We start from the raw sequence: 24,084 nt of genomic DNA on the forward strand, positions 1-24,084 counted from the left end.
ACTGGTTAATAAAATAAATAGATGAATGAAATTTCTTTTTTTAATATTTATTTTTTAGTTTTTTTAGGTGGACACAACATATTCATTTTTATGTGGTGCTGAGGATCAAATCCAGTGCCTCACGCATGCCAGGCAAGCGCACTACCACTTGAGCCACATCCCCAACCCAGATGAATGAAATTTCTAACCTATCACCAGGTATTTAATTGTGTAAAATTATCCAAACATTAAAAAAGTTATACTAGAAAACCAACATAGAACACACACAATTTAAAGAGAAAAAATCTTTATTGTGATATAAAATGCACTTATAAAATGTCCACAGAAGGCATGTTATTTTTCACTGCTATATAAATTTAGTGGGAATATGTTATTCACCATCTAGTGTCACCTAAAACATACTGTAAACAATGAGTTTTACTCTAAAATAAATGCATCACTGATTTTCAGCAATCATTGATTTAATAATAATTAAAGATTATATAATCACATCTATATTCTGGAATGTCCATTTACTTTCATGTAGTGTAGCAGAATTTAGAGTATAATTGCACATAGATGGTACAGAAAAACATTCACTACTAAATTATTTTATATCTTCATGACAGATAATATTCTTCCTGATTGAAAAATGACAGCATCAGCTATGGTCTGCAACATAGCTCCCAGATTCTTAATGCAATAATTTGTTTGTCTATTGGTGTACCCATGGAACAACTTAAAAGTGTATCTTTAGTAAACAAGTGCAACATTACTGTCAACTATTTTGCATGTTTAAATATTATAGTCTAATTATTTGTAAACAAACAAAAATCCCACACAAATACTCTTAAATCTATTTTTTAAATCTTTCAACCCATAATTATTCTTATATGCTTTACTTAAACACACTGAATTTCTGAAAGGTGCATGTGTTATCTTAAATAATAAGGTTTAGCAATGAGTGCTTCATATTTTTTCTATGAAATGTGCATTTCTGACATTTGTTTTACGCAGCATGGAGTTTAGGTCAAGAAATTCCAAATCCTGGATACCCACAGTTCATTTTGAAAACTCCTTAGTTATGGCTCTGCAGCAGGTTTAACAAATTAAATACAAAGTATTCTAGCTCCCTCTATTTCAAGTATCAAAGAAATATGAGGCTCAAAATCTCTCTAGGTTATAAATGAAAATGCAAAGGTTTAGAGAACAGTTAAATGTGTTTTGAAATAAGATACTAATTGAAACAAGATCATTAGCTAGTTATTTATCTGTGTTAAGCTGTTAACCTCTAAAACTTCTAAACGCTTTTATATCTGAATATTTGCACAGAAGTGATATAGAACATAAACTACCCATAATTACAGAGAACAAAGTTTAAAAATTTTTCAATATTTTTTACTTTAGTTTCGTATCCTTTTGAATTATATTAATTTAAACTTCAATCTGTACATAAACATTTGGCCTCATAGTACTTATAATGAAATGAATTACTTTGGAAATAGACATTTTTTTAAAGCACTAGAAAAAAGAACTTCTAAGGCTATCTTTTGATGTTATCAGAAATATTGCAATATAGAAAACATCTGGTACCCTTAAAGTTTCAGAGTGAGCTGATCTTCAGAAATTTTAATGCCATTTAAAAAAAAAAAAAAAGTCAAATAGCAAAAACTGCTGCAGTAAAGCACTGTTTCTAAAAGTTGCAGACATGATCCCAGTCTGTCAGCACAACTCCTCAGAATAAGCAATTTCTACATTTTCCTAGGCATAGTAAATTTTCAGCTTTGAAAACAATCTAACCTGGTCCTTAACTATTCATCAAGTAGTATGAATATTTTAAGGTCTTTCTGCTTCCCTTAAAAAAAAAATTCTGATGTCTCACCAAACAGTAATAAGTAGATCCCTCTTTAAGACATCAGACTTTCTGGAACTGGCCCATCTATATAAAATTTTAAGAATTATGTGAAAGTGTAGAATCAATATTCTATGAAAACAGTGTGACAAAATTAAACATTACTAGGTTGAAACCATTTCTAGCTTTAACTCAAAAATAGAAATCATGAGTCTTCTATAACGTTAATTTTAAAAACACACAGAAGTGAAAAGTGCTATTTTTTAAAAAGTACGATTTTTCTCCCTACCATATATCAACATAGAATGATTTCAGTTCTCCCATACTAAAAGCTGTACTTTTAAAAAACTAGTATTGCAATGCTTAATATAACAATTTTAATCAGTAGTGGCTTCTGTTTCAGCTGGACCCCGAATTAGTCTTCGAATTCCTCTTTTTCCTGCTGGACCTTTTGGTTTTGCAAAACTTTGCTTATGTGCATGCTGTTTGGGATGTACTTCCTCATAAAGGAAATCTGCAGTCAATTCATCCCCATTGTCTATCTCAATCTGCAAAGAGGAAATACCAATTTGTGTGACACAATATAAAAAAGCATAACATTCAAAACCTAATATAAGCAAAAAGCCAGTTTTTAGATATGAATGTTCATAAGCAAATGCATAATACCCATTTCAGTAAAACAGAATCCAGGACCATATATGTAAATTGTTTCACCTTTTTTTCAGGGTATGCTAAATGAATTGCTAAAATATATACCCAACTATAACCACTTTCTATTTGGTTCCCTCTTACTGTTCCTATTTAAATATGTTTAAAAATAGAAGCTACTTATTACATGCTCAAGTTGTTCTGCTTTGTTTCACTATATATTCAAGAAACATTACTCATTACTTCATCACTTGGTTCACTTGAAATCATGCTAGAACAGATGTAGGCAAAGTGGTCTGCAGGCCAAACAGAGCCCAAGTCAAGACTATTTTATATTTTTAAAGGGCTGTAAAATGCAAAAACAACAAGCAGAACATGTGACAGGGACCATATGTGGCCTAGCAAAACCTAAAGTATTTACTATCTGATTCTTTGTAGAAAAAAAATCAGCCAATCCTTGCTGTAGAGGTGTTACCCATAGTACAGTGATTCTTACAATCCTAATGGCTCACACAGTTCAGTATCTAAAATACTGGTAGTCTGAAAGGACCTGTATTTTAAAAGTTGAAGGGCTCAAGAATAAACCATTTCTTTCCTTAAGGCTTATCTGCACTGAAGAAAATAAATTTAAGAAAACTAGTAGCTTGGTTCCCAAAACTCATATGTTTATGCCAACTACTTCCTTTCTTAATAGCCGGAATGATTCCCAGAGATCCCCAGATTCACAGATATAAACGGAGACTATAGTTGTGTATTAATAAGAAATCCAGAATTAATCACAAATACGTAGCTCCAGCAGCACTGTCCAACAGAATTTTTTAAATGGATGGAAATGTTCTGTAAGTGCTATAACTCCCAATACTGATTAAGAAATTGAATTTTGAATTTTACATACATTTATATTTAAATTTAAATAGCCATTTATGATTTATGGCTACCATATTAGATAGTGCAGATCTGTAGAGAGATGAGAATAATGATAGCTCATCTCTAAGTACGTATAGGATACCCTAAGGATTCAGGAAGAGAACAATAAAAATAAACGTTTTCACTTATAACTCATAATGTACCCTGTCGTACATGGAAATGATAATAAGAAATCTAGTGAAAACTGAAGATTTTAAAATAGATGAGCCTACCTTTCTGATTATATCCATTTGTAACTGTCTCTCGACAATTTCTAGCAGAGGACTCTTGCAGCTAGAGTATAGCATCCGTTCTCTTATACTGCATGTGTATCCAGGCATTGAATAAATAAAAACTGTTAAGTTAAAAATAATAACAACAAATACAATCAGTAGCATATCAATTAAAGCAAGTACATAAACCACATAAAATTATAATTAAGCCACTGGACAAGAAATAAGAATATACTGCTGAAATATCAATAAGCAAAGTGAAAATAACATATTAGAAATAATATACTATATATATATACCTATGGACTCTAAGTAGTCTCCTTCATGGGAATGTTTATACAGGAAGAAATGATAACGTGCTGAATCCTTGGGAATCCTCTTTGGCAAATCTTTCAGTTCTGTATTTGTTGTGTTGGCCAAAATTATAAATTCATTTTTTATATCTATTTCCTATAAGTAAGAAAAAAAAATGTTCATTAAAGCAGAGATTAAGTTGAAAGTTTTTTTAATATATGTTTTTTTAGGTGTAGGTGGACACAATAATTTTATTTTATTTATTACTTTTATGTGGTGCCAGGGATCAAACCCAGTGCCTCATGCATGCTAGGCAAGTGCTCTACCACTGAGCTACAAACCAGACCTAAAGTTAAAATTTTATAATAAAAAACCTATAATACGCCTGTAATCCCAGCAGCTCAGGAGACTGAGGTGAAGGATCACGAATTCAAAGCCAGCCTCAACAACTTAGGCCTTAAGCAACTCAGTGAGACCGTCTCCAAATAAAATACAAAACAGGACTGGGGATGTGGCTCAGTGGTCAGGTGCCCCTGAGTTCAATCTCCAGTACCCTCCCCTCATAAAAAGCTGCAATACAAAGGGGACTTAGTTCTGAATTGTTTGACATTTTCATAATAAACACATATAGTTTTTGTAATTTTTAAAAACAAGTAAAAATAGTCAAGAAATAAATTTTAATAAAGTTCTTAAAAAAATAAACTTTATACAAGCTGTATAAAAAAAAGCAGTCCTTCATAACAACCCTTATACTTCTCTTACCAACTGCACATAGTTGAGCTGTCTGTTGTTTAGTTTTTCCAAAGCCTGAAAAGCTTCCCGAGAAATAGGAAATGCTACTCCTTGTAGTGTTTGATGCTTAGTGTCCACACCCACATCAGTTTGTACCTAAATATGATAGATACAATAATTTGCTGGTAAAACTATAGCAATTAGCAGTGTCCTATGGCAAAAATGAGAAAACCCAACATCTATGACAGCATCATTCAACCCTTTCCCAACCTATAATTAAAATAATTAAAATTAATACCTAAAACACTGTGAATTTAAAAAGCAAATTATTTTTCACATCTGTTCATGATCCACTAGCACTCTGACGACATGCAGAGTCCATGGCACATCTTGATGAAAACGTTAGGAGTGAATATTTGAGTAAGTGTGCAGTTTTAGTGGAAATTTGTTGTATTTTTGTTCTCTTTAATCTTCGCTATGCTTGGTTTGGCACAATTTCAATGAGATATACAAACTTTTTAAAGTGTCACCTGATCAACCCTTTTAAGAATAAAATTTTACTTAAATTTACAAATCATAAAATATATGCAGAAATTTACTTGGTTCTCTTGGACATAAAATACAACACAAACACCATGCACTGAATTGAAAGAAGTACAAACAATATGCAAATACACAACACAGCTCAACAAGCTATACTACTGCAGAAGTTCCAGACGTAATAGCTTTCTTTACTAAGAGTATAAGTGTGCATGGATTGGAAGAGGGGGATTTTTCAAGAAAGCTTTCAATGAACATGTTTAAGATTTTTATACCCGATAAATAATAGCTAGGGTAGAGTCTCATTTGCTGTGTTTCATCAGAAAGTTAAATACAAATTTTACTTTTTAAAAAATGAATGGAGATTCTACAGCATGATACTGGATAATGAAAACATCATAAAACATATGCAAATGCATACCCCAATATGATCCTCTGGGTTCTGATTGCAAGGAATAAAACAAACTATCAAACTTGTAAAAAAAAAAAAATTCACATTTAAAAAAACCCCATTCAAATAATGGGTTAAAATAATATAATGATAGATTCTTGCTACTAATTAATGATATTTAACCCTTTTCCAGACCAAGTCCTATTTGTATGATACTCAAACTACTGAACTGTGGTTTGGGTTACTTGTTCTTTTCTATAAAATCCCAGTAGAAATACATTAATGGTTTCAATATTCAATTAGAATGTCTGCAGAAAACACATTAAAATATGATAAACTATAATGTGGTTGAAATTTATTGACTCATATGCTCAATAACTATGCAAATAACAATCTTCCACACTTATCTCCATCAAAGTTCATAGAAGCTAATTTACAAAGCTTGTAGAAATCTTGTACATTCTACAGCATTTTTATTTTTTCTCTTTAACCTTACTATTCTCTGAAAAACATTTAAAAAAATCTACTTCAGGCAACCTTATTAGATATGAAATTCTTTGCAACACACACTTCCCATTTATACAGTATTTAAAGCACAGAGTACAACAGTTGTATTTCTAACAGAAGATTTATTGTTGTAACGTACATTTGAGGAGAAAGCTATTTATTAAACTAATATAAAGTTTAATAATTATTTTTACCTTTCAAATAAAAATACATTAACCACACAGGTTTAACTCCAAACTAAACAGAATAAACCTAACTGTGCTAATATCTTTATTCTTCAGTTACCACTATATCTGTTAATTAAGAATAGGGTATTCTGAAACACTTATAATCTTGCAAGCATTTCAAAGTTGTAATTTACCTCATTAATTTTAATCTGTCGTAATTCCTCCTCAGCTGCAGTCAATGGGGCAGGGGAAGACTGTGACAGCAAGTATTTTTTATATCCATGTAATGACACATCTTCCTGTAAGCATAGAAATGAACTATTATCAGTAATTCTCTAGACATAAAATCAGAGCAAGGTTACTTTAGGAAAAGCAAAACTATTAATTTACTAGAAATGAAATGAAAAAGCATTAAGAATTTTATTTCTTTTAAAAAATCCCCTATTTTGAATATTTTAAAGGTTTCAAATTTTCTTAAGGGGAATGTCTATACTTTATTTCCTGAAGTTTTATAATGATTACATCTTTTGTATGAATTTGGTGGTGGTGACGCTGGTCATGATTCTAGTATATAATTGCAATTAACCTTCTGGGAATAACTGTCCAGTAATTATGCAATAAATAATGTATTAACATTCTGAATTTGATATTAAAATAATTATATAATTTTTCTATAATTATTCATGGAATATTATTATAGTTTTTATGTTAAAAAGAAAATACTTCAAAAAGGTCTTCATATCATCCAAATTTTGTGGTTTGGAAGACAAACTCCAAAGAGAATTCAACCCAACCCACAATTAATGGTGAACAAGCATCATATTCCCATTTACTCTTTTTGGGCTATCTAGTAGATTATATTACTTTATGAATCAGGAAAGTTCTGAACAAGTCAATAACAACAACAAAAAAAATCTGTTAAAAACATATTTCAATTTTCTTAATTTGTGTGTATATGAACATTTATGTGAACATTTCAAAACATGTATGTGAACATTTCAAAAGGAGAAGTATGTTTTAGTAGAACCAATTATATGAATTCAAAATTATATATTCTTTAGAGTTAACTTACATATCATGAAATACATTTTCTCTCTTATCCTTTTGTGTACTGATTCACCGATCTGAATTCTTATGAATCACCCATTATCTAGGAGTTCTTCTTATTATTTTATTTACAATATCAAGAATCCACATAAAAATATAAGTTTTAGATGGGCACAGTAGTGCACACGTATAGTCCCAACTATCAGAGAGCTGAAAAAATAGAATTGCTTGAGGAATTTGAGACCAGTTTGAAAAACACAGTGAAATCTCATCTCTTACAGAAAAAAAATTGTGTGTGTGTATGTGTGTGTGTGCATAAGTTTTATACCTTTACTGTTCCAAATACTTCATCTTTAATGTGGCCACCTCCAAACTCCTTTTTTAAAGTTGCTCTTGTTGCTGCATACAACATTTTTTGCCGAACCTATTCAGTTGTGAAAATTTACTTAGAAGTTTACAGATGAAAATATACCATTTCAAAAGAAAGCAAATACTCAATGTATGAAAATATTCAAGCACATTAAAAATAAATTGGTAAAGCTGAAGTTCATATTGTAAAGCCTATAATATGCTAAAGTATATGTATATGAATAACCATCATAACATGAGTATGTCAACTGTCAATGGCTATGGTAGATTTTAAATTATATGTCACATTTTTTGTAAAGTGAGGGAAAAAACCCAATTTTTAAAAAGTTCCTCATTTTTCAAAGCACAAAATTAAATCCATTAAAAATATTTTAAAATATGAGGAAAAAATACTGAAATGAGGTAACCTGGATAGTGACATTTTTCTCAAAACTAGATCAGATATTATCACTGAAATTGCTAAAAATCAAATAGTCATGGCTTACTTATGGCATATACCATTCTATGAGGCGCACAGAAATGAAAAGAAATACAATACATACTATTATGTAGGAGTTTACTACTATCTATGGAAAGCTACTAAAGTTAACTACCAACTAGCAGAAATAATTTCCTAATCCAGAAATAATTTCACAATCCTAAATGGTAAAATGCAATATTTCTTTTAGAGGGATTATGTAAAATTAAGATGGAATCATGTTTTTTTAATATTTTTTTTAGTTGCAGATGGACACAATATCTTTATTTTTATTTATTTATTTTTATGTGGTGTTGAGGATGAAACCCAGAGCCTCACATATGCAAAGCAAGCACTCTACTACTGAGCTACGACCCCAGCCCCTGGCATCGTGTTTTGCAAATGGTTTAAGAATTATTTTTTAATACGAAACTTGACAATTCTTAAAATACTAGGTAGTACTCATATATTAATTTCATCTTTTGTTCTATTTAGTCAGTCTACTACCAACCTTTCTAAATGAAATATTTGTTAGTGTGCATGCCCATCACATGAATGATACCTATTAATAATCTATGAATATTAACAAAATTTAATATAATCTTCATTTAGTTATCAGAATTGTTATTACTCTCAGGGCAAAACAGCTTCATTCTTTAGAGGCAGAGTCAATTATAATTGCCCCAGATTTAAAATTTTTAAATCAATAATAATTCTTTTGATTTCAAGGACAAAATTTCTGAATCTAAGCACATTATTCCTCATTCCACAATACCAATCTAAGAATTATCCACATGATCGATCATTCCCTTCTACTGGAAATGACTACTGTTTATTAACCTTCATTTGGCCTAGAAATATTTCAGAAAATTTTTTAAAAATTCTAGCAATTAATGGTAAACAAACTAAAAAAATTACTTACATGAGAATGATCTGGAGACCATGCAATGAATATCCATTCATATCCCTGAGCATTCTGGGAATCTAACCTGAATAATATATAGCATGGCTGCTTGTCCTCCAACAGAGGTAAAATAAAGGAATCATAATCTTTATCCCAGGAATCTGAAGGCTGACTACATGATCCAATCACAAGTTGCTCTATGAAAAGAAATTTTTAAAAAGACAAATAATTGGTCTGAAATACCAAGTTTAAAATAGAATATATACAAATGATCATAATAGTTTAGTTTAATGGTTGAATAATGATGATTGATTATATTTCTTTCAAAATGTCTATGCTATAAATTACCAACAAGACACATTTAAATAACTGTACTACCACTTAAAACTAGCATTTCTGAAATTAATATTGAACTGTAAAACATTTTAAATAAAATTATATTTACCAATTTTGCTTAGATTTAAAATTTGCCTCAAAGCATAACTTGTTATCTCCACTTCTAAGTGCTATCTGCCAGAACTGAGTAAAACTGTGGATGAATTCTTCACACAGAATTTTTTGCACATATGCACAAAGGTATTCACTACAGTACTAATAGTAACAGTGAAAACTAGAAATAGCTTCAACATTCATCAATAAGAAAGAACAAATAATATGTGGCAGAGTTATATGAAAACATTCTACTTAAATAGGATCCATAAACTATCAAAATGCCTTATAAAAATAACATTTATAGAATATGTAGAATTAAAAAAATATGCAGAATAAGATAGTATGTAGTTTATGTGAATTTAAAATACTCAAAACAGCACTATATTTTATTTAAGGATACATGTAAAAATAGATTGTACAAACCATTAAATTTTAGAAAATCATAAAATTTAAAAATTTTTTAAATTTATAACATTGACTTTAAAAAGGCTTGAAGCAGGCTGGGGTTGTGGTTCAGTGGTAGAGCACTTGCCTAGCACAGGTGAAGCACTGGGCTTGATCCTCAGCACCACATAAAAATAACAAACAAAAACACAGAAAACAATGACATAGGAAATAGTTTTCCTTCTGAAGAGATGCCAGTTAGATGAACTTTAACTAGTTTACTTAACTAGTTACTTAGAAGGTAATGACATTTAAAATTTTAGCTCAATATTGCTAAAATATGCTGCTTTACAGTATACATTTATTCCTTTGAATATTATAATATCTATAAACAACTGCTGATTTTATAAACTATTCTGGTTTTGTTTTTCTGTCTTTACAGTATTAGAGATTGAACCCAGGAGCCCTCTATCACTGAGCTATATCCTCAGCTTGTTTTGTTTGTTTGTTTTTTAATTTTGAGACAGGTTCTTGCTAAGTTGCCGCTGGCCTGGAACTTGTGAATCTCCTGTGTGTACCTCTGAGGTAGCTGGGATTATAAGTGTGTGTTAATGCACCCAGCTGTTCTAGTATTTTCAATAGACAAGCAGAACTAGAAAACAAATTAGATTTACTTCCAGTTTATTAAAGAACAAGTTATTTTTCCAAAGCAAAATATTTCCAAGTATTTAAGAAAATAGGTCATTGGAAGATCTTAATACATTCAACAATCAAGTACTTATAGCAGTAACCGTACAAATTCAAATCTACCTGATTTCAATTCTCCTAAACCAACCATTTTCCCAGTTTATACAATTATTTCTAAAAAGTCAACTTAGAGTTTGTTAATTCTCAGAACTTTCCCGAAAAAAGAAAAGGCAATCATTTCTGTAGTACAGGTTGCAATCAGATGGAAAAAATGAAAGACTACTTCAAAACAAACTTTACCAAACAATAATAATAAATTCACAAGCTACCTTTTTTCCATTTTTTATAATCACCCGTTTACTGATTTCCATACAGAAAAGAATGGAAGCACTGACATTAGAAATAGTGATGCAGAAATCTGAGACACAAAAAAGCATAAGAAAGATGTTACACTAAAAATAAGCTTTATGTTTCCCTGATAACTACAGAATTCAGAAGAAAAACAGGGGCCTTTTAGCAACCTGCACAAAATGTGAAAAATCCAAATTTCTTGAGTGAAGTTTGAACTTGCTTCATACTAATTAATAGTTCGAATTACTGACAATACTTAACAAATTTAAAGTATAACACTTAGTAATCCAGGGACACAAAACATTTAAAAGTTTAACTAACCATTTTCAATAGATATTTTCAGAAGTCTGTATTTTCCATTTCTGGCTCTGGCAAAGATATCTTTAACGTCTTCACTTGCTGTGGATAAAGGGGAAAATAAACCTAGTTTTTATACTTAGAAGCACTTTATTTTACTATCTAAATATAATGAAAAAATAAATTACAATACAAAGGAAAAGCTGGAGCATCCTCTTATTATCAGTATTATAAAATTTAAAGGCATAAAATAGTGGGTATTGAATACAACTAAAAAATATAAATGTTAATATATGCTCTTCAAACATTAATTAATATACATATTAACATATGTTCTTTAAACATATTAATTCCAATCCTTCTTAGCTAGATAATTCTGCAGGAATAACACAAAAGTAAACATACTGAAGGTACTCAAACCAAATAATCAGCAAATTATTGTTTTGAAAACGCTTTTACTACTTGTTTGAAAATGTTGAAAAGTTGTTTTCATTGTCTTCTAGTTCAATTTCAAGCTTGTGATAGACAGCTTTTTTATCAATTCATTCTCTGTATATGCCTATTAAAAATAGCAGTATCAGATATCCTATCCTGATTAAACAAAAAAGCCAGTTAATACCTGTTAGATCTTATACTTCTTATATTTTTCTTGTATTTCCCCAAAAGTTAAGCTCATTAAAATACACAATTAATAACACAACCTTTCTGCACCTATTAAAACTTCAATTTCGTTTCTGTTTTTTCTGTTACCAGCAAGAGGACGCTTTAGGCAGTGCTTACTATGAGGTTCAGGCATGAAAGTCAATAACTGCATATTAAAACACTAAAATTAATGCGGACAAATAAAACAATGCTTTTAGAACTTAGACTTTTTGCTTGTGTGTCCGTGAGACTGGAGGTTTGCGAATAGTCAAAAGACCCTTAAGAGTACAACATACAATTGGGGAAGGATCCATTGCCTATTAACAGGAAGAGGTTGAGTTTATACTGGAACTCATTAAACGATCGTGAGTAACCCCGGGACATATTATTTGATTCTGATGAGGTGAGCGCTTCCAGGCTGCCCATTTTCAAACCAGGAAATAATGGAGGGCAGATACACAGTAATTGCACATTCAACTGTCGACACGGGATATAATTAAAGGCAACCACACAGATCAGACTTTTTCAGTTCCCTTGGACAGGACCTAGGAAAAAGATCGAAATGCACCCCATCCTCAGGATTTCTCTTAACATAGTTACGCTCACATTTGGAAGAAAATGCGGAAAAGAGTTTGGGAAGCACCCTACAGATTTAAGAAAGACCCTGATATGTTTCTTTTTACAATCAAAGTCTAGTAACAATCTCTTTTGACTGTGAAAAGAAAACTCGCCCAGCCCGACAGATAAAAAGAACCCCAGGCGCCTCCACTCTCGCAGCTCTTCCCAGCCTGACAAAAGGGGGAAAGTTGAGGTAAAGCCGGGGCACGGAGGGCACGCCCCCTCCACACCGGCCGCCTGGGACAGCAGTTTCCGACGCTCCTCCGAAAAGAGCGTTGCCTGTTACGTGGCGGCGGCCGCGGCTGGGAGGAACGCAGGCCGGGAGCACCCGGGAAACTGGAGCGCCCAAGACGCGGGGCAGGCTCGACCCGCAAGTCGCACTCCCAGCGCCGCAGCCTGCCGGTTTCCAGTCGCCTCCCGGGAGTCCCTTCCCCAAGGGCCGCGCCAGGCGCCGTTACCTTGGATGCCGGTCTGGTGGGACATGGCGGCGGCCGCGGGCTCCCGGCTCCAGCGCTGAATGCAGCGAGCGGCCCCGGCCGGCAGCTCCAGGAAGTGGCAGCTCCTCCGCCGGCCGCTGTGCGTCATCCGCCCGCGACCCACGGCCGCCCCGCCCCGCCCAGCCCCACGAGGCCGACGGCGCCCCAAGTGCCCCAGCCGCCCGCCGCAGGTCCACGCCCCCGCTGGCCCGCGCCTTGCTCCCTGCCAGGGGTCTATACCGTTCGTCATTTGTAGTCGCTCCTTTGATTTCGCCAGCCGGAAAGCTGGTGCTAGCACCCTGCATACCCGCCGCACGCTGGCTCTGCAAAGGATGCTCAAAAATGGAAATGACCATTTTACTACACGTATATTTTCACCTTAGAGGATGTACACAACCTCCTTCTTGGTTTACTCTTCCTGTGATCCACACAATATGATGTAAAGAAAAGGTCTTTCCTGCATCCTCCCTTTTAAGAATGGAAATTAATATATAAGAAGGTCTTTATTTTCCCCACAATTTAAATTAATCTCAAACTGTTGACTTGACTTTTCAGCTGGGCATATTTAAAACGTTTTTCTTTCTCTTCATTCCCAAAACAGGAAGTCACTGAGAATGAAAAGATTAGTATTGAGTATTCCTCTGTGGTCAGTTCTACCCCCTGGAAACTGTAAATCTGCTCTGCTCTAGATTGGCCCTCTATTCTCTTAGACAATTATTCAAATAATTTGCATGATAACAGCATATATCAGTTGAAATTCTTTCTCATTCTCTGTACAGTTCCCTTCTGAAAGATAATTTTAGTATCTATGTTTGTACAGCTTTTGTACTACTCCTGGGTATAAATTAAAATCTTGTTGTTAGGCCCTTGGACAAAAAAATAAATAAAAAACAAATACACAAAATTATTATCTACTTATGAACCTACTGTTCCCACCAGCAATATAAGTATAAATTAATAAAATCACTCTTTGAATACAACATAGTTTAAATTAGTTACTAAATAGCTGATCTGTGCAGTTTTCTTTACAGAGACCACAGCAAACAAGATTGCTACATTTTGTTACTTGTTATTAAACTCTCCCTCAAACAAATCCTCCTATTCAGGAATAAACACAATTTAATCTGAGTTTCATGACTTGTTTGGATTTAAAAACAGGGTGGCATTTAATTCTAACCAAGTTCTTCCTGACATAATGATTCACCCTGATTTACTAGTTTTGATTGCATTGTTGAGCAGAGAAAAAAAAATTGCAGAGTTCACTTGCAACTTTTTGGCTGATTCATGTCCTGGTGACTAGGGAAAATTGCTTAAGGAAGTTGGCACTGCTCAAAAGTACTGATGAGAAAAAAAAAAAAAAAAGACTCTCCAACATTGATGCTTAGAAAGGACCACTGACTATATGCTCAGCCCTGAAGAAGAGGAAAGTCCAGTTAAATTAAAGACTACGCTGGCATCCTCCCGATCGTGCTAATGTTCTACCAAAATACTTATTTTCTACAGTAGTTTGAATTCAAAGCTGTAACGGCCTTGGTTGCATTGCTCTGCCCTAGCCACAAAATTTTCTCACTTTTTCTCATCTAATGTATCTCCAGTTATTGAACATTTGCCTTAGAGCTGGCCTTAGAATTTTATAGTGATTTACAGTTTTCCAAGAATATATCCATGTACAAATATGTATGTGTATGAGTGTGTGTACACACACTATATTAGCACCAACATGACCCAATCTGGTAGGCTAAATGACCAACATAATCCTGTCTGGCAGGTTTTATTTTTTTTAACTTTAAGAAATTTGGAAATTGAAGTATTGAGGAACTGAGCAGACATCAAGGCTAGGACAAGTGTAAGGAACAGAAAGCATTTAAGACAATGTATACCCAAAGGTTATGTATTATAAGGATATAGTAGAATCTCATGGATCCTAATGGCTTAGCTCTGCTGCCTCTTGCTTTCTATCTGCCCGCCTCCGCACCCATGGAGTCTGCTTATGCAGTCACAATGACAGAATATAGCAAGGCTTGGTGGCCTTTGTCTATAATCCCAACAATTTGGGAGGGAGGCTGAGGATTACAAATTGGAGACTAGTCCAATCTTCAGCAATTTTGCAAGACCATATCTCAAAATGAAAAATAATAAGGGCTGGGGATATTACTCAACAGCAAACTAAAAAACAAACAAACAAACAAAAAAGATTGTGGCCACAAATTAACAGTCCCAGTTCCAGCCTCATGCAGAGATTTAATAGTTTTGCTTTCTTTTTTTCTTTTTAAATAAGTCCAAATTCCTAGAAGGAAGCATATGATTAATTGCCTTTGGTTCACAAGTCATATCAGTCTTGGGCTCACTGACTACTTTATTCAGATCACAGTGCCCAAGAATAAAAGGCAATTATCATAGAAGAAACAACAAATCTTGGGTTTGGAACACAGGCTTAGAATATAGTAAAGCTGGTGCTAGAACCTAAGTTCAAGGTCACAAACCCACATGCATGCAGGAGTGGGGACAGTTAAGTAACATAAATTAGTGAAGTTGACAAATGCTGACTGTGGCACTCAGGAGCACATGTTCCCCTGAAAGGGAACTGCTGCTGCTCAACTCCAGCTGACTGATGCCCTATGGGAATTCGGGTCCAGGGTAACAGATCTTCTGATTTTCAAGGATGTAGGAAATTAGAATTTTATGTAAAATCTCTATTTCAACTTTTAAAAGTATGAAAATACAGAAGAACCATACATACATACAGATGACATTTGGCCTATGGATTTGTTGTTCATTTACGACCATGACCTGGATCTTCTATCTGGATAATTGTCAAATAATGACATCTAAAAATCTCACATCCTCCATAAATTCTTTATATGTAAGAGAATTAATGTGAACAGTACACATTTGTATATAGAGCAAATATATATAAAACTGTAAAGAATCCTTTATCTATCTTGTTGCTTCTCCGAATTAGGAAATTCTGTTGGGAGAGAATCATTTTTTCTTTTATCTGTGAAATAATTATATTATAAAATGCTGCATTATTTATTTTAGGCTTTTATATAGAAGAAAGTCTGGTGTAGAATTTAAAATTGACCTATGAATTTGTATGACTATTAATGAAATTATTTAACCCCTCTCAGCTTTGATTTTATTTTTATTCATATACCAATAGTAAGATCTTATAATTATCATGGAAATAAAGTGAGACATGCCTTTATAAAGCTATTGTTTTAGATGTTCAATGTGTGTTAGGTTTCATATCAGATAGACAGCATTAAGTCCAACACAATATGTTATTATACAATATGTTTCAAAATAATCATTAAAACAGAGCAAATAATGTTAGACTGAATTTCTTAACATCATGAGCAATTATCCGAAGTTGATTTCTTCTGTTGGTTCCTGCAGTATCACTGTTACCTACTGAGTCTTATATAACATCCTTAGATTTATAAAGCATCAAATTATGAAAAGAACACTTTGGGTCATAAAAAATGAGGATTGAACATTAAAGCAATGTACCTTAGCTGAAATTAACTTTTATCGTAAGCATGTAATTAGTATCCCCAATGATCCCTAATAAACACCTGGCAAGCCTGCTAAAACTTTTAACAAAATGGAATTTATAACAGAAGATCCTTTCATTCTGATCAGGCTGTGTGGTGTTTGGATGAGTCACTGAGAAACAGAACAAAGAGTTTGGGTTAAAGATCAGTTCAAGGAAATAATATCTCTTTATTACTTTCCCAAGTGAAATCTGAACTGAAGTAATCTTAATAAATGATATGTATTTTCTAATGAATAAAACAGGGAACATTTTGGTTCAAAGGAGTTGTTGATAATGATAAGGATGCAAATTGGAATGAAAGTGCAGGAAAGCACAAAGCAGCCAGCATATTAATGTATTATTTATAGTGGGATTTTCACCCTGGGTTGAAGAAGTACCTTAGCAACAGCATCTTGAATCTTTTTCTCCTTATCTCTAATCTCATTCGGGGTAGGATGGTTTAAATGGCTAATGGGAATATTTGCAAACCACTTTGAACATAACAATTCTCTCTCCCTGTTTTCTAAATCTTTTCTAGTGATGTTAATTAACACTTATAAAGCTCCTCTGATGATTAAACAGCATGTGCAGAAGATACCCTCTAATATTGAGTTCAATATGAGAAACAACTTTTTATGTCTTTCAACTATTTTTGCAGTCACAACAGACTCCAGCTCTTCCATGTTAGAGGAAAAATTTAAGAATCTGAAATCTGGCTGGGAGATGGTGCAAGGGAAAATGTAAAGCTGAGTTTGCATAGCAGGGTTTTGTTTGTTTTATTCTATTGCATTATTTTTAAATTTTTTGTTCTTGTTGTAGATGAACACAATACCTTTGTTTTGTTTATTTTTATGTGGTGCTTAGGATCCATCCCAGTGCCTCACATGTGCTAGGTAAGCACTCTACCACTGAGCTACAACTCCAGCCCTATTGCATTATGTTTCAAAGAATAAGTTAGAAACAAAAAAGTTCATAGCAATGGCAGGGGCCGGGGGTGGGGGTGGGGGGGTGGAGTGGGGGGGGTGGTCGTGGGAGGAATGGAGGAACTTTAGATAGGGCGAAGGGGAGGAAGGGGAAGGGAGGGAGCAGAGAGTAGGAAAGATGGTGGAATGAGTTGGATATCATTACCCCAAGTACATGTATGAAGACACGAATTGTGTAACTCTACTTTGTGTATAATCAGAGACATGAAAAATTGTGCTATATGTGTACTATGTATTGAAATGCATTCTGCTGTCATATGTAACAAATTAGAATAAGTAAGTAAATTTAATAAACAAGTTCATAGCAATAAATGAGAGAGGGGTGGGTGACAATACCTAGAGAGATTATGGAAGAGTTAAAGCCTCTTTATGTTCATTTTAAACTAGTTTTTTGGAACTGCCTGGAGACCCTCTGCCCAGAGTTGGCATCCAAAATGGACTAACTTTTCACTAAGCACTGCTCCATAACAAGGACTTTATAAAACAGTTTCAATGTATCTATTATGGTGTTTGTTTGTTAAAAGTAAGCTAGATCAGTCTGGTGATCTTCATACAGGGTTGTTCCAGTGAAACATTTAACTCTTAACATTTTGTTAATATGAGAACAGCGATACAATGAATTGAAGAAAAAAGATTGTTTAAAAGACATGAAAATAATTATATTAGAACACATTCATTTCAATGCTTTTGGTGAGATGGACAGTCACTTCACAATATTCTTACCCCTTTATAACAAAACTCAGATTTCATTTGATGTGGCAATGTACCCAGCTAAAAGTCTGTGTTTCTACTGTCCTTGAAGCTAGAAGTAGTTAAATTCCCACATGGGATGGAAAAGTTGTTGGGTGAGTCTTTTTGAAAGTTTTTGTAAAATAGGGCTATTTGGATGATAAGAATCCTTTTTTACTTCCCCATCCCACTTTCTCCTGTTTCCTATTGGAGTAAAGATGTGATAACTGCTGTCTTGTACCTGAGGCAAACATAATTATAAAAGCTATAAATTTGGATGGAAGAAAAGACCTGGGTCTTTATACTGTGCTCCCTTATCAGTCCTGTAATGGATCAGATTTATTCTATGCCCAAGAAAAATAGCATCTACTCAATTTAACCCATTGTTATTTCCAGTCTCTGTTACTAAGAGCCGAGTATGTTTTGTGAGTTATTTTACTTTACCCAAACTGTTATGTACAAATATCTCTCATTATACAGTTCTTTAGTTCTTAGCATAAGAATTTGGATAGCAAATTTGTAAAATGAGGGATGCTGTAATATGCAAATCTATTTGGTTCCTGAATTTTAGATTACAATTAGAGAAAATTTGTATACAAGGAGGCACATATAGTTTTAAAGGTGAAATTATAGTTAGTTGATATTCTACATTTCCTGCATATAACAAGATAGTGGCAAAGAATTTTTATAATTTTGCTAAATAGAGAAGCCAATCAGCCTAGATCCAAAAAATAATACTTTGTACAAATGCCAGTAAGTAAGCTTTGTTTATTGTATTTTAAAATACTGCAGATCTTTCAAAATATATAAATATTTCTCTTTAAAAACATCAACTTTAATAAGATTCACCTCTATAGTAATTGAAAATACTATAGGAGATGGATATATTTTCTGAATCTCAACATTTTATTAAATATTGAATCACCCCAAATTTACATAAGAATTTAAAAATTTCTACTATCTTCAGAAATGTTTAGTTTTCTATTTGTTGACTACTTTGTGGAATAATTAAATAGTACTGTGAACAGGAGTCAATATTTTCTCTCCGAATTTGTGCTATAATCCTTTAATGCTGTATTGTATTTCATTCTTTGTTACCTACAGTCTAGATCTGACACTGTTTTATGTGTTCTCTTACATGAATTTTCAGAGACAGTCACTGAAAGAGAAAGTCCTTGGGAATGCTTTCTCTTTGCTGTTTTATTTTAGTTATGTTTGACATGTTGTCAATGGAGAATCAAGCTTGTTAGAACATTGGGTGGGAAGGGACCAAAGAAGTATGAAGCTTGTCCTGTCTTTTCTTTCTCTCTCTTGACTCACTGCAGGCAGCAAATGTCATTACAATTAAAGTGTATCTTGGATTTACTACATTAAGTGGAAAGTTGGGAATATGCTTACAAACTATTGAGAAAAACGTAGACTACTTATTTTGTTCTATTTCATTATTATGTTAGCAAAAGGTTCATAATTTAACCAGATTCTTCTTGTTTCTGCCTCCTGGTCTATCTCTAGTCCTTGCAATTGACAGTTCTGATCAATCTTATTAAAGCAATTGATTTTGATCCTGGGGCTAGACTGGGCTCTCTCCTTAAAAACTTGAGCCTACCACTCCAACTCCTGAGTCTAATTATCCATTTGGTCTCATTAGAGAACTGCAGTATTCTGCTTGGAGTCCCTGGACTCACTGACTCAATGGTCCCTCCCCTTGCTCTCATAATTATATTCTGACCAGGCTCCCCCACGATGTTGAGTGCTTTTCGTTAAGGTTTTCTGAATTGATTTTCCATTCCATCCTTCACATCATGAACTCTTTCTTTTTTTTTTTTTCTTTCTGGGAGATTATATTAATTTATTTCTCTACATTCTGGCCCTTTGGTGTGGCCAACCTACATGGGTCTCAACTGGTTCATTTCTCTTGTCAGTGTTTACTGGACTCCCTCTCAAAGAAGCTTATTTCAAGGCCCTAACTTGTTAACTATTGCTTCTTTCTGAATTGTTCTTTCACAGAACAGAAGCACAGTTATAATTAAATCACAGCTCACTTTTCCAGACTCTGGCCAGATAATCTGCAATCCACTTTAACCTTGTTTCATTTGTTTTAAAGATAGTTTCTACCCTTCTCTCTGGCTCCCTGTCTTTCTCATTCCCTCCCTGCCCCCCCCACCCATCCCTACCCCTTTTCCTCTCTTTCTTCCACAATCATTGTCACAGCCTTGGTATTTTCTATTGAATTATTCTAGCTCATTAACAGTGAAGTGGAATAGAGGGAAGAAATCCCCAGTGAGTTCTCAGGTATATTCTTATTGTTACAGCCCATCTTAGATGTTTATAATGGAGATGAAATAAAGTGCTCAAAAGAATACAGATCTTTCTGTTCTACAATTCAAGTCTGGGACAGAAATACATTTGAAATAATGTGTAATGTTCATGAGAAAAATACAGCTTTCAGTGAGTTAAATTGCACTTTTAAGAATTCAGTGTTCTAATCCATATACGGGAGGCAGTATTTCTTGATGGGAAAAATCTCCGGGTTGCATTCTCACTTCTATGACTGAGGGCCTGTGTGATTTTGAATAAGAGATAGTGAAAAGGGGGAAGAAAGGACCAAAGCTGCAGTGTCATCTCTGAACAACAGTATTGGCCCAGGATTGTTTTGGCTACTTTTTCATTTTGCTGAGTTATTTCTATTCACTTCATTACCATCCTTCTAATATTATAATATTTTTTGTGATCTTTTCCTCCTGGTTTCTCTGAATGGTGTCTCACCCAGGCCTGCTCATGCCGAGTCCTTTGCTTTGTACTGCAGTGTTCCTTCCTATTAACACAGATAACTTGTCTCAGGTCTCACTTGTTCAGAAAATTTGCCAGGTAACTGGAAGCCAATGTGGTAAACTAGTTCACTGGAAGGTGCCCATTCACTACTTCATTAAACTTTTATTGAGCACCCCAGCTCCTGTGCTAGATGTCAATGACTGATCAAGGCTGTTTTGATGCATTATCAGTGTCCATCAGAGCAACCTGGGCTTTGTGTTTGGACAATCCTGGGTTCAAATCTTACCCTGTCACTTGCTAGATGCAGCATCTAGGAAAAATTACCTAGTCTTTTCAGAAGTCTCATTTTCCTCATTTGTAAAATGGGGCTAAAACTGGATTCTTGTAGGATTTCTTGAGTTTTAAGGATAATTATATGCAGTAGAGAGCGCATAGTCAATGTTAAATAGTGACTATTATGTTATTGTTTATTCTTTCCATATATTATTTATAAGAACCTTTAATGCTTCAAATTTGGATGTAAATTGCCAGGGCCTTGACAATTAAGAATTTTAGTCTTGAGTCAGGTTAGTCAGAGATAATTAGGCAGTCAGGAAGTTGCCCCTTGCCTCTCATCAACACCCCTTGTCTCAGTTCTGATCATAAAATACCCAGTATCAGCTGTCTGAGGAACTGAAGCAGAGTGAATTGTTGAAGACAGAGGAGAGGTGTTATAAGGATACACAGAGGTACACTTTCAAATGAGGCAGCCTGGCTATAAAATGCCAGGAAACAGCAACTGCAGATCATGAACTGAAAAGTAGGTCACTTGTTTGGAGTCAAGGTGTCAGGTAGCATACAAGGTGAAGAGCCCAAAGTCATAAACAGTAACAGGCTGTGAAAATTGCTACAATAGCCATAAACTAAGGGCTTCCTTTCCACTAATGCTGGATGGACAGAACTGCTGGTCATGCAACCATCTTTTTGCAACCCTTGCACACATGCAAAACAACACCATCAGCCATCAGCAGCAGCATTTTGAATACAGAAGACAATGCTAAATAATGAGACCAGATAGCTGGCTATGCACAAGAGAAGAAAGGCAATGCAAGAGAAAGTGGAAATAAAACTCTCCATTAATTTTCTTTGTCACCTAAATTTGTGTTGTATTTTTCAAATATTTACGGCCTCAGATTTTAATGTGTCAAGTTTTGGAATGCCTACATGAAACATCTGCTTGTTCGCATATTCTTGTATATCAAGTAGTGCTGGGAGCCATTAGCCAAGTAGGTATGACAATTTCCTTGCCAGCGTACCCCATGTTGCAGTGACATTGAATGTAGGTGACCTTGCTCAAGGACCAAGGCGGATTAGGGTGTTCCCGGTTTAAGATAATCGGGTTTAGGGCATTCCCGGTTTAGGTTCCAGGTTTATTCCTGCTGGGAATAGGGCGTATCCTGCTGCCTGAGTTCCCCTTGAGTTCTCACGGGATTCAGGCAGTATATTTTGGGAGATAGAAGCCCAGTGGAGGTGGATTTGGGAAGAGAACGTGGATTTCCCCAGAACGTGATTGTAGACGGCTGGTGTGAGTTCGGGAATAAAGAGTTGCTATTTGAATCTACAAGCTGTGTGGTGGCTCGTGATTGTGTGCCCAGCCAGACTGCGGCATTTGTGCCCAGCCAGAGTGCGGCATTTGGTGGCCCGTACGGGGAGCCATTAGCCAAGTAGGTATGACAATTTCCTTGCCAGCGTACCCCATGTTGCAGTGACATTGAATGTAGGTGACCTTGCTCAAGGACCAAGGCGGATTAGGGTGTTCCTGGTTTAAGATAATCGGGTTTAGGGCGTTCCCGGTTTAGGTTCCAGGTTTATTCCTGCTGGGAATAGGGCGTATCCTGCTGCCTGAGTTCCCCTTGAGTTCTCACGGGATTCAGACAGTATATTTTGGAGATAGAAGCCCAGTGGAGGTGGATTTGGGCAGAGAACGTGGATTTGGGAAGAGAACGTGGATTTCCCCAGAACGTGATTATAGACGGCTGGTGTGAGTTCGGGAATAAAGAGTTGCTGTTTGAATCTACAAGCTGTGTGGTGGCTCATGATTGTGTGCCCAGCCAGACTGCGGCATTTGGCGTCCCATGCGGGGAACTTCTGAAGCCTGGAGGTAAGTGAAATTGCTCGCCCCTGAGGAAGAGCGAAAGAATGGGTGACCAATTCAAAAAACAATGTGTTATTGTTTTGATTTATTTTGTTTTTGTTTCTAGCTGCCTGTTCTTAGAACTTTCTCAGGCAAACTGGGGAAAATGGTTGACTCAAGATTTGAAGTTGTTCACCTCCGAGGAAGAGAAATTGTTAGAGGAAGGAGGCACCCCAGTAAGACCAACAACAGTTAGGGCATATGTTGATACAATACAAAAATGTAGCACATGGCTTTTTAAAGACGAGTTATTAAGTATATCAATGGGACCATCATGGTATCCTGTAGAAGGATTTTTCTTCAACAAGAAAGAGAGGGCTAGTTCTGTTTACTACATTTGTCTAAGATCTTGGTTTTTACAGACATTTGATTAATTTACAAGGCTAAAGTGTTAAAATATCAACCACTAAATATGAAATCAAGTACTCTTTACTTATTAAGTTCCATAAGGTAATATATTTAAACATTATGTGTGTTTTTATAAATTGGTAAATGGAAAAATGTTTAATATTGCTTTGTGTCTGTGTCTTTGCTGAAACAAGGTTACTAAGAGTTAAGATTCTATTATGTGTAATTTATATACAAAGAGTAGAAAAATTTTCAGTTGGGTTTCAATTATAGTATTATAGTATCATAAAAAACATGAAAGTCTTTCATCTTATTAAAGTGGAGTAATTTGTCTAAATCAGAAATTTTATAAGAGTTGTTTCAAAATGTGAATTTATAAAAAGGGTTAACGGTTAAAAAAGAGATAGAAAAAGATTCAAGATGTGGAAATATATTTTAATATAAAAGGTTAAAGGAAAAAATGTTTCTAGATGAGATAATCTCTGTGTGGTAAAGTAAAAGGTTGTAAAATGCCATTTAAAAAGATTTTGAGGAAACTAGACTTAATTTAAAAGCTTGAGAAAGGAAGAAAGAAGAAAAAGATATTTGTACATGGCAGATTGCAACAAAGCTTCTCAATGGAGTTTAA

General features: G+C 34.4%; 1 protein-coding gene across 1 annotated transcript; it reads right to left on the reverse strand.

The window, feature by feature from the left end:
• Nucleotides 1–269: 269 nt before the first annotated feature.
• Twf1 (twinfilin actin binding protein 1) lies at nt 270–13,026 on the reverse strand. Its single transcript, XM_046436218.2, has 9 exons — nt 12,896–13,026; nt 11,202–11,279; nt 9,045–9,223; nt 7,625–7,720; nt 6,444–6,548; nt 4,675–4,800; nt 3,918–4,068; nt 3,619–3,740; nt 270–2,379 (listed from the first exon to the last, which is right to left on the reverse strand). Exons 1-9 carry the CDS (start codon nt 13,020–13,022, stop codon nt 2,209–2,211), a joined length of 1,155 nt encoding a protein of 384 aa, XP_046292174.2. The 5' UTR covers nt 13,023–13,026; the 3' UTR covers nt 270–2,208.
• Between the last annotated feature and the right edge of the window lie 11,058 nt (nt 13,027–24,084).

Source organism: Marmota monax, unplaced genomic scaffold, assembly GCF_021218885.2.
Source record: "Marmota monax isolate L192 unplaced genomic scaffold, Marmota_monax_Labrador192_F-V1.1 WCK01_AAM20220418_F8-fsc00012, whole genome shotgun sequence".
NCBI classification, from domain to species: Eukaryota; Metazoa; Chordata; class Mammalia; order Rodentia; family Sciuridae; genus Marmota; species Marmota monax.

Excerpts from the sequence above, each read along its gene's own strand:
- Twf1 (XM_046436218.2), bottom strand. The coding sequence starts at position 13,022 with ATGACGCACAGCGGCCGGCGGAGGAGCTGCCACTTCCTGGAGCTGCCG. Across the intron at positions 7,721-9,044 it reads GGTCTCCAGATCATTCTCAT|GTTCGGCAAAAAATGTTGTA; the intron begins GTAAGTAATTTT and ends ACAACTGAATAG. Across the intron at positions 4,801-6,443 it reads GACAGATTAAAATTAATGAG|GTACAAACTGATGTGGGTGT; the intron begins GTAAATTACAAC and ends TATCATATTTAG.